The 11,318-nt window shown below is 49.1% G+C and overlaps 1 protein-coding gene across 2 annotated transcripts in view; it reads left to right on the top strand.

Annotated features, from left to right (window-relative positions):
• Window positions 1–458: 458 nt before the first annotated feature.
• LOC144608667 (transmembrane protease serine 4-like) overlaps window positions 459–11,318 on the top strand; it is a 50,493-nt gene continuing 39,633 nt past the window's right edge. The window contains exon 1 of one of the 2 annotated variants that reach the window (XM_078426654.1): window positions 459–496. In XM_078426654.1, the coding sequence (XP_078282780.1) occupies window positions 476–496 (21 nt within the window). In that variant the 5' untranslated portion in view covers window positions 459–475. Of the gene's footprint in view, window positions 497–6,093; window positions 6,187–11,318 lie in introns of those variants that run through there. The other variant, XM_078426653.1, reaches the window with a different exon arrangement.

Raw genomic sequence — 11,318 nt, 5'->3', positions numbered from 1 at the left:
AGGTGCTGGGAGGCAGCAGGTCTTTCCATTATTTCAAAACCAAAATAATGGTCCACAACAGACAGATGTGAGTCACTGTTCTATTTATACACGCCTCTCTCTACCTGTGGGCTCACGCCTCTATGGTAGAGAGGTTAGACACGCCTCTCTCTACCTGTGGGCTCACGCCTCTATGGTAGAGAGGTTAGACACGCCTCTCTCTACCTGTGGGCTCACGCCTCTATGGTAGAGAGGTTAGACACGCCTCTCTCTACCTGTGGGCTCACGTCTGCATCTTGTACTTGGTGCTGGCGGGGCGGGCTGTGGGCTGGGCTGGGCTGGGCTGGCGCACTGTCAATGTCAGTCTGCATTCCCCACTCACCTGGGCTTTCCCCGAGCATTGGTCTCACCTGTTCCTTGTGCTGGAGTTCAGTCCCACACTTCCTGCTTCACACACGGCGCCAAACTCGTCCTGAGGGCCAGTGCAGACGCAACCATGGTTAAAAAGTCTCAAAAGGTAATGGGGACTTTATTGTCCTTGACTCTGCAACAGTTAAATTGCTTTTTGTGTTTATTTTGCCCGTTGTTTAAACTTGCAGGAAACTAGACACCACCTTTGTTTCCGCGCAAGAGGAGAAGTCAGAGATTGGTTTGCGTCGGTTTTTGCTTTAAATGTTGATATATTTTCACGCAGTCCTCACCCACTCTGACCGTCGAGTTTGCTGTTCACCCACCCACTCACCCACCCGCCCCACGACATTTGTTCTGCAGCAGTTTGTTATTGAATAATGAACCTGTGGAGTTTCATGTTGAACCTGCAACTTGTCACAGTGCCGCCACCCCAGGAGTGGGTCCAGACTCCTGACCATTAGACCGTGTTCACCTTGGGGCCCAGTGCTCTGTGTGTCCGAGATGTCCACATTCTTTAGGGAGCCGGTGTTTCCCCTCTCCCATTACAGATGAGGCCCTCACTCGTGTCTCCTCTGTACCCCACAGCTCCGCCATTGCTCCCCCTCCCCCTGGTCGCAACAGAGACAGTCCTCCCAGTCCTCACCTTCCACCCCACCAGTTGTCGCTTACAACACATAATCCTTCAACATTTCTGCCACCTCCAACAGGATCCCACCACTGGCGACATTTTCCCATCTCCACCGCTTTCTGCCGAGACCGTTCCCTCTGCAACTCCCTGGTTAATTCATCCCCTCCCACCCAAACCACCCCCTCCCCAGGTACCTTCCCCTGCAACCGCAGAAGATGCAACACCTGTCCCTATACCTCCTCCCTCCACTCTGTCCAGGGACCCCGACAGTCCTTTCAGGTGAGGCAGAGGTTCACTTGCACCTCCTCCAACCTCATCTACTGTATATGTTATTCCAGATGTGGACTCTTACACATCGGCGAGACCAAACGCAGACTGGGCGATGGTTTCACGGAACACCTTCGCTCAGCCCACCTGAACCTGCCTGATCGCCCAGTTGCAGGACACTTTCATTCTCCTTCCCATTCCCACACTGACCTTTCTGTCCTTGGTCCCTCCATTGTCAGAGTGAGGCTAAACGCAACTTAGAGGAACAGCATCTCATATTTCGCTTGGGCAGCTTACAGCCCAGTGCTATGAATATTGATTTCTCTCACTTCAGGTAGCCCCGCCATTCCCCCTCTCTCTCTCTCTATCCCTCCCCACCCAAGTCACATCAGCTTGTCATTGTCACCCAACAAACAGCTTATAATGGCCTGGTTCCTTTATCATCGTTACTTTTTTGCACATCTTTCATTCATTGTTCTTTATCTCTCCACATCACCATCTATATCTCTCGTTTCCCTTATCCCTAACCAGTCTGAAGAAGGGTCTCGACCAGAGATGCTGCCTGACCCGCTGAGTTACTCCAGCACTCTGTGAAACGTCCCCATTCCTTCTCTCCAGAGATGCTGCCTGTCCCGCTGAGTTACTCCAGCATTTTGTGTCTACTTTCTGTCGGTTTGTTAAATTGTGCAAATACTACAACTGGGCCGGCTTGCCTTGTGGACCTTGCGCACAGCCACAGGATGCAGCGATCAAGAGTAGCCCTGTGTGGTTGTGTTTACTCCACATCCCTCCCTCCCTCGATGTGGTGGGATAGGACAGACTGCCCAGGGCCTAACCCTGAGACGGGTATCGCAGGCAGAGTGGTAGCTGGTGTGCAATGTAAATACAGCAGCAACTACCTGCCATAAACAGCAGCCTGATGTTCTGGTTGTGGTCGGGGGAAGGATTTGGTCTCGGACCACAAGCATAAACAAAGGGCAGGAGAGGGGGTTGGGGAGGGAGAAGAGTGCACGGGATGTGGGTGGGGAATGGTGAGGGCAGGAGGTGGTGAAGGATGGGAGCACAGATACCTGAGCAGGAGGGTCCTCTCTTTAAAGGAACGCACAGACGCACAGTGTCTAAAATCCCAATCTCCTGATCGTTATTTTTAGTCAAAGATGCTCTGCATTCCTGAAAGCCACATTGATCCTGTTGCGGCTGAGTGTTCTCCTGCTCTGTGAAGTGAAGGACAAACTTGCATCTCCATGGCACCTTCATGGGCAATGAAGGACACATTCAGTGGTCTTTATTGTCACGTGTAAAGCCCATACCCACAGCGGAATTCCTTTCTTACAAACAGTCCAGTAGAGTGATTGAGAATGATCAGCCATGATCACATTGAATGGCGGTGCTGGCTCGAAGGGCCGAATGGCCTACTCCTGCACCTATTGTCTATTGAGTGTGGCCATACGAAGTACATCCCCGATTAGCAAACCATACAGAAATGATCAACTGATCCTGCATGCAAGAGGCACCATGCTTTGGTGCCATTTTCCAAGTCCAGTCCGTGCTCTAGTTGTTATGAGCGGTGCCCAATCCAGGCGAGCCCTAGGCTGCTGCAGGGCCTCCGGCTGTTGCCTTCCTTGGATGTGTGGGTCGACCAGTGAACCCACGTCCCTCTCCTCTCCTCTCCTCGCCCGTCTGCCTTTGTGCCCCAGGGGGTGGGATCCTCCGGCAGCCGACCTCGAGATCACGATAGGCCAGACTCCGGTACCTTCTCCTCTCCTCTCTCCCATCGGCCTCACTCCTCGCTGGTCATGTACGTCATCGCTATCTCCATCCTCTCGGCCACGAGCATGGCTCGGCTTGGCTCAGCTCGGCACGGGTCGGCACGGCTCAGCACGGCTCGGCTCAGCACGGCACAGGTCAGCACGGCTCGGCTCGGCACGGCTCGGCTCAGCACGGCAGTCTCCCTCTTCCTGGCTCCCATCCACTGGGTTCTCCAAGTATCACTGTTGTAATGTGGCAATTGCAGCCCCCAGCCCACAGCAGGCTGGTTGTAACACAGCGCACAGAGCTGGGGCATGCCCTGCCCTCAGGGTCAGTGCCACACAGCATACACGTACGTGTCACACTCTTCCCTGTATACGGGTCAACACTGAGAACAACTTTGGCTGTTGATATTTATCCTTCAACGAACATGACTGAAGATGACTGATGTGATATTTGTCATGGATCTTGCTGGTCTTTCATACTTTCATCATTGTTGCAGTGTAGCTGTTTCTGAAGCTGCTGCTGTTGGTCTTCAGCCTCTATATATCTAATGGTAGCAGTGAGAAGGAGGCCGGGCCAGGCCGGGCCTGGGTGGTGGGTTCCGTGGTGATAGATGTCACCATCGCATGGAGGAACATGGGGTGTTGATTGTTTTGATGGTGGGTGATTGGCTGATGGAACTATGGCAATGTTATGGCAGTGTTCACTGCTCCTTAGAGATGCCAATGTGATTGGATCAAGGCAGAGTGATACAGCGTGGAAACAGGCTCTTCATGGTCCTGTTCATGGTGTGGAAGAGGTGGTCCATGGTGTTCTGTTGTTGTGGTGGGATCAGGGCTGTGCATGTTGATTCAAGAACCTGATATCTGTAGGAAAGTGTCTGTTCCTGGCTCTGGTGGTGCGGGACTTCAGGACTCTGTGCAGGGGCGCCAACTTCCTCACTCCCAAATACGGGACAAAGGGTGACATCACCGCCCCGTGCCCCATGTGACCTCACCCAGCCAGCGGCCACGTGCTCCCGCTCTACCAATGGCGGCCGCCCGGGCGATCCCATATGGGACAAACTAATTTAGCCCAAAATAGAGGATGTCCCGGCTAATACGGGACAGTTGGCAACCCTACCTCTGTGCCTCCTGCCTGATTGTAGCAGTGAGAAGAGAACAAAGTGGGGCACTGTGATACATGGCATCTCTTGAGGTAGCGCCTTGTGTCGATGCTTTTGATGGTGGGGAGGTATGAGCTGTGATAGACTGGGCTGGTGTAAATATACAACAATATAATTGTCTGTCCAGCCCTCGAGTCCCTGGCAATGTTCACTGATTTTTAGACTTACCAAATGTTCTTGGAGATTTATTTCATCGCCTGCTTTCTCCTCCAATATCCTTCTCCACGATGAAATGAATCCAATTTGACCATTTAACTGGTGTTCAAAAAAGCAAAAAGTATAACTTTGTTTAATTTCCTCTGATTTGTATTTTCTTCTTGCCTCCTCCTCTCCACCACTGCCCACATTAAGCATTCATTGATTGACACTGTCTCGGTGATTAATCCCCACTTCCTGTGCAAACCAGGGCATTCCTCAAAGGTTTTCCACAAATTGCGTAAAGGCCCAAACAACCAGGGTCCCAGCCACACACCCCAGGGTGGAATTACCTGCTCTACCTAAGACCTGAACTTGCAACCTTGGCAGTCCCCTGCCTGTGCAGGAAGGAACTGCAGATGCCGGTTTAAACCGAAGATAGACACAAAATGCTGGAGTAACTCAGCAGGTCAGGCAGCATCTCTGGAGAGAAGAAATGGGTGACGTTTCGGGTCGAGACCCTTCCTGCCGCCATAGTCTGAGGGATTTCTCTTGGAGATTTTGGGTGTCTGTTGTTGACATTTGGGCATCCAATCCAGTTAGGTTTTCGATTAACGTTGAACTCTCCCTTTGAATGGGATTTGTGAAGGAAGCGTTGCTTTTGTTAAAACCCACCAGATTCATTAGTATCCATCATGAAAGTATCTCGCTGGCTTGAAAAGCAGTCTGGTCGTATACATGCCCCTGACCCAAAGCAAGGTGCTTTCTGGACCACAATGTTGTATGACAGCTGGAATGCAAATGTTCCTTAAATCCAAACCATTTGAATTTAACCTTGTATCCATGGCCATTAGTTTGATCATAATCATTTCATTTTTAAAAATTTTTTACAAGCTCTCCTCTCTTCTCACGAATACAGACCTAAATTATTCACCCTTTTGTGCTTCTCCTTCAGACTGGGCAGGTTCTGCTGCTCCCACTTTCCCTCCATCCATCATCCAGAGCAGAATCTGTGGTGAGAGATTGTGGCTGTTCCCCTATCAGCTGCTTTGCTTCAAGTGATTTTTGCTTTTATATTTATATGAACACACAGGGGGACTGTTGGTTGCCACTCCACAGCATCTGTCCTATCTCTCTGCCCCCCTGCAAGTTATTGTGACTGGTGCCGTCAGCTCTCACTTCATCTCCTGGTCGGGTCATCTTCTGGGGATCTGGAAGGAATCGGGGACCTGAGGGCTTCCCATGCAATCACAGAGCTTGCAAAGTCCCCACTGACTGCCCAGACAACAAGGCTTTAGCTGCATAAACATCTGGTATCCTGCACTGCTGCAGAGTGGGGGGTGGGTGGGGGGGTGGGGTGGGTGGGGGGGTGGGGTGGGTGGGGGGGTGGGGTGGGTGGGGAGGTGGGGCCTGTCTACCTGCAGCTGGCTATCAAACTGTGAAAGAGTCCGTTTGCCCTGTATGTCAGTTGTACTCTGTGTAAATGGAAAGAAATGAATAAACATCCTGCCTTTAATCACCTGCTGTGTTGAACGGTAAGCATGTTTGGATCACATGGGGGTGAGGGGTGGGACAGGTAGTTAAGGAAATACTGGAAAATAAATCTGGTCAGACAGCTTTGCAGAGTCACTGCCAGCCAGTGCTCGTGTGTAAGGCAGCTTCACTGCCAGCCAGTGCTCGTGTGTAAGGCAGCTTCACTGCCAGCCAGTGCTCGTGTGTAAGGCAGCTTCACTGCCAGCCAGTGCTCGTGTGTAAGGCAGCTTCGAGTGCTTGTGCCTGTCAGTTTCTACTTCACGGAACGATTTTGGTGCCAATGGGAGGAGTCGATGGGAGGGACTGTAAAGTTGAGGTACAGTTGTCAACTCTGGTCGGTATTCTTGAATGTTTTATCACGTGATCTCTTCCCAGCCTCTATCTGTCCTTCTTCCACCCTCTGTCTATCCTTCTTCCACCCTCTGTCTATCCTTCCTCCCTCTATCTGTCCTTCCTCCCTCTATCTGTCCTTCCTCCCTCTATCTGTCCTTCCTCCAGCCTCTACTGATGCCACGCACGTATACGGAACGCAAGGATCTTTTTCAAAGATCCCACCCCGTGGGGTCAATGTTCGGAAGGGTTTCCGATGACATAGCCTGAACTACCATCCAGTTTCCATGTGATCTTCTCTCCTGCCCTCTCCAAGTTACCAGTCCACAGGAATCCCATCCCCTCTCTTGGCCCCTGATCCTGTCAGACTGCTCACTGTACAACAACCTTAGCTGTTATGTTCAGATGTTTGTGTTCCTTGATGGTTGGAGACCGTGTCGAAGCCAGCATGGAAACATGCCCTGCTCCCAACCTACCAAGTCCACGTTAACCTTCAAGTGCCCTCCACATCAGTTCCATTGCACGTTGTGTATGCTCCCAGTAACTGCCCCTGCCTCCCACCACTCACACACGCATTAGGGGAAATGTTCATTGTCTAATTAACCCAGCAGTGTGTCAGACTATGAGGAAAGTGTAGCAGCAGGGGAAGCTCGTGATGAATGGTTAAGCTCCCTAGACAAGGTTGGGATTGTGGCTGGGTGACTGAAGCAGCAGCTCTACTGGTTACACCACTGTGATTGCTTTTTGATTGTCTCATAACAATCCATTCTTGCCCCCTCCCAATCTGGACGTACACTCCCCCTTGCACACTAACGGTCCCACACTGACCTGCTCATCCCATCCAGAGCCTGGCACTTGCTCATCCTTCTGCTCCGGTATTGAATTGGCTCACTTTAAACTGTGGACTTTAGAGACACAGCATGGAAACAGGCCCTTCGGCCCATCGAGTCCATGCCGACCAGCAATTACCCAGTACATTAACACTATCTTATAAACACTAGGGACAATTTTTGCCGAAGCCAATGAACCTACAAACCCGCATGCCTTTGGAGGGTGGGAGGAAACCAGAGCACCTAGAGAAAACCCACGTGGTCACATGGAGAACGTTCAAACTCCATACAGACAGCATCCGTAGTCTGGATTGAACCCAGGTCTCTGGCGCTGTGAGGCAGCAACTCTACCGCTGCGCCACCATGCTGCCCCTCTCAGTCAAGTTACAAACGTTACGATTGGTTCCTTAGTCCTGCTCGCATTCTTTGACTCCACTACCACCCACGTCCCACCAAAGCCTCGTGTCCATCGCCCAGCTCAGTGGAATTGTCATTCATTTGGTGACATGCTTACAAACCCTGTCACAGAATCAAAGCCAGCATCTCTGTGCTCCTGTATGTGTCATGGGTCTCTTTGAGGAGGTGTCAATAGACAATAGGTGCAGGAGTAGGCCATTCAGCCCTTCGAACCAGCACCGCCATTCAATGCGATCATGGCTGATCACTCTCAATCAGTACCCCGTTCCTGCCTTCTCCCCATACCCCCTCACTCCGCTATCCTTAAGAGCTCTATCCAGCTCTCTCTTGAAAGCATCCAACGAACTGGCCTCCACTGCCTTCTGAGGCAGAGAATTCCACACCTTCACCACTCTCTGACTGAAAAAGTTCTTCCTCATCTCCGTTCTAAATGGCCTACCCCTTATTCTTAAACTGTGGCCCCTTGTTCTGGACTCCCCCAACATTGGGAACATGTTTCCTGCCTCTAATGTGTCCAATCCCCTAATTATCTTATATGTTTCAATAAGATCCCCCCTCATCCTTCTAAATTCCAGTGTATACAAGCCCAATCGCTCCAGCCTTTCAACATACGACAGTCCCGCCATTCCGGAAATTAACCTAGTGAACCTACGCTGCACGCCCTCCATAGCAAGAATATCCTTCCTCAAATTTGGAGACCAAAACTGCACACAGTACTCCAGGTGCGGTCTCACCAGGGCCCGGTACAACTGTAGAAGGACCTCTTTGCTCCTATACTCAACTCCTCTTGTTACGAAGGCCAACATTCCATTGGCTTTCTTCACTGCCTGCTGTACCTGCATGCTTCCTTTCATTGACTGATGCACTAGGACACCCAGATCTCGTTGAACTCCCCCTCCTCCTAACTTGACACCATTCAGATAATAATCTGCCTTTCTATTATTACTTCCAAAGTGAATAACCTCACACTTATCTACATTAAACTGCATCTGCCATGTATCCGCCCATTCACACAACCTGTCCAAATCACCCTGCAGCCTTATGGCATCTTCCTCACAATTCACACTACCCCCCAGCTTAGTATCATCTGCAAATTTGCTAATGGTACTTTTAATCCCTTCGTCTAAGTCATTAATGTATATCGTAAATAGCTGGGGTCCCAGCACCGAACCTTGTGGTACCCCACTGGTCACTGCCTGCCATTCTGAAAGGGACCCATTTATCCCCACTCTTTGCTTTCTGTCTGTCAACCAATTTTCTATCCATGTCAGTACCCTACCCCCAATACCATGTGCCCTAATTTTGCCCACTAATCTCCTATGTGGGACCTTGTCGAAGGCTTTCTGAAAGTCGAGGTACACCACATCCACTGACTCTCCCCTGTCAATTTTCCTAGTTACATCCTCAAAAAATTCCAGTAGATTTGTCAAGCATGATTTCCCCTTCGTAAATCCATGCTGACTCGGAATGATCCTGTTACTGCTATCCAAATGCTCAGCAATTTCGTCTTTTATAATTGACTCCAGCATCTTCCCCACCACTGATGTCAGACTAACTGGTCTATAATTACCCGTTTTCCCTCTCCCTCCTTTCTTAAAAAGTGGGATAACATTTGCTATCCTCCAATCCACAGGAACTGATCCTGAATCTATAGAACATTGAAAAATGATCTCCAATGCTTCCACTATTTCTAGACCCACGTCCTTAAGTACCCTGGGATGCAGACCACCAGGCCCTGGGGATTTATCAGCCTTCAGTCCCATCAGTCTACCCAAAACCATTTCCTGCCTAATGTGGATTTCCTTCAGTTCCTCCATCACCCTAGGTTCTCCGACCCCTAGAACATTTGGGAGATTGTGTGTATCTTCCTCAGTGAAGACAGATCCAAAGTAACGGTTTAACTCGTCTGCCATTTCTTTGTTCCCCATAATAAATTCCCCTGCTTCTGTCTTCAAGGGACCCACATTTGCCTTGACTATTTTTTTCCGCTTCACGTACCTAAAAAAACTTTTGCTATCCTCCTTTATATTATTGGCTAGTTTACCCTCGTACCTCATCTTTTCTCCCCGTATTGCCTTTTTAGTTAACTTTTGTTGCTCTTTAAAAGAGTCCCAATCCTCTGTCCTTGGATTCTTTCTATTTGCTGCTCTACAACAGCAGTAGATTCCATGTGTCACTGACATGGTGTTTCCTTCACCAGCCACGAGCTGCTGAACCTGCAGCCACAGGAGCATTGATGTACAGAGAGTCTTAGTGATGAGGAGAGGTGGAGAGACTTGGACTGTTTATGAAGCATCAAACGCTCCGGGGAGACTGGATAGAAGTGTGGGAAATTGAGAGTCATAAAAATGTTATATAGTCGGATTTTTTTCCTGCGGTAAAATTATCAAATACTCGAGGTATAGGTTTAAGGAGAGGGGGACAAGTTTAAAGGAGATTTGCTCGGCATGTTTTTACACAGTAGTTGTGGCTAGACAAGGGATGGCATTGAAGACTCATTTAGACAGGCATGTGGATCGGCAGGGGGGGGGGTGGGGATGGAGATGGATGTGAACATGATAGTGGGCAGCTGGGATGGTCTACATTGCCATCACGGTCATTATTCCCTTTATTATGTATCTGTACACTGGACGGCTCAATTGTAATCACGTATTATCTTTCCACTGACTGGTTAGCACGCAACAAAAGCTTTACACTGTACCTCGGTACACGTGACAATAAACTGAACTCAATTGAACTCGGCTCATGGTCGGCACAGCCACTGGGGTCCTGTGCTTGGTCTGCACCATTCTATGTTCTATTTCTTGCCATGTTTATCTCTTCAATTCCTCGCCCTCATCTTTATTCCTGTAATCCTTCCAATACTCTGGTCTAGTTTGTATCCCCTATTTTAATCCATTTGTTGTTAACCATGCTTCCAGCTGTCCCAAACCTAAACGCTTACATTCTCTCCTGAGCTATTTACCTATCTCTTCCTTTTGCCGATAAGATCTCCCACATTACTAGGTGTTGGAAAATTATCATTGACCACTTTGCACTGAGTTTGTATATGATTCATGTGAACTGACTAGGCTAAAGCTGTAAAATCCAATTAGTTATTGTAAAGGAAACGCCTCTTTGTCAGATTGGATCAATCGTGGTGAAACCGTTGGTTTCGTCTCCCATCTCCAGGATTTATTTTTAAAGACAGTAAATTAAAGCAAATAGAAAAGAATTCTAACGCTATTTCTCTGTAGGCTTAGCACAGTGATCTAAAGATTGCTCTTCCTGGATTCCTACAGTGGTGCGGAAGGCCCTTCGGCCCACTGCTTCTGTGCTAACCATTAAATACCCATTGACACTGATTCCATTTACATCTATTCTCCTCGCAATCCTGTCAACTCCCTGAGATTCTCCCACCTGCGCACACATTTGGAGTAATTTACAGTGACCAATTACAGAGGTGTTTGCAATGTAGGAGGAAACCAGAGTACCAAACAAGATCCACGTGAAGACTGTGCAAACTCCTCATTGTCAGCACTGGTGGTCGTGGTTGAATTTGTGTCATTGGAACAGTGAGGTTGTGGTCGTCTTGCCCCAGTGTCCCACAGAGCCTGGGACACTCTATGTTTGGTGTCAGAGTCCAGCTGGGCTTGGACATTGTCATTATTGATTTGTACATCCAGGAACACACTGACACAATGCATTCTCTTAAGAGCAGGCACAGACAGTCATTGAGAGACTGAGATTATATAAAACCATGTGCACTTTAACATCCACTTTGTGCCGGCATATAAATTGAACAAAACATTTACCTTACAACCTTCAAGAGAGCAGAACTATGGCTTCTACTGCACATTTGATTTAATGAGCGTAGATCATAACTTATGGT

The sequence above is a fragment of the Rhinoraja longicauda genome, chromosome 32 (genome assembly GCF_053455715.1).
Source record: "Rhinoraja longicauda isolate Sanriku21f chromosome 32, sRhiLon1.1, whole genome shotgun sequence".
NCBI classification, from domain to species: Eukaryota; Metazoa; Chordata; class Chondrichthyes; order Rajiformes; family Arhynchobatidae; genus Rhinoraja; species Rhinoraja longicauda.
Note: the sequence above shows the minus strand (reverse complement) of the source record. Positions and strands in the feature narration are given on the sequence as shown.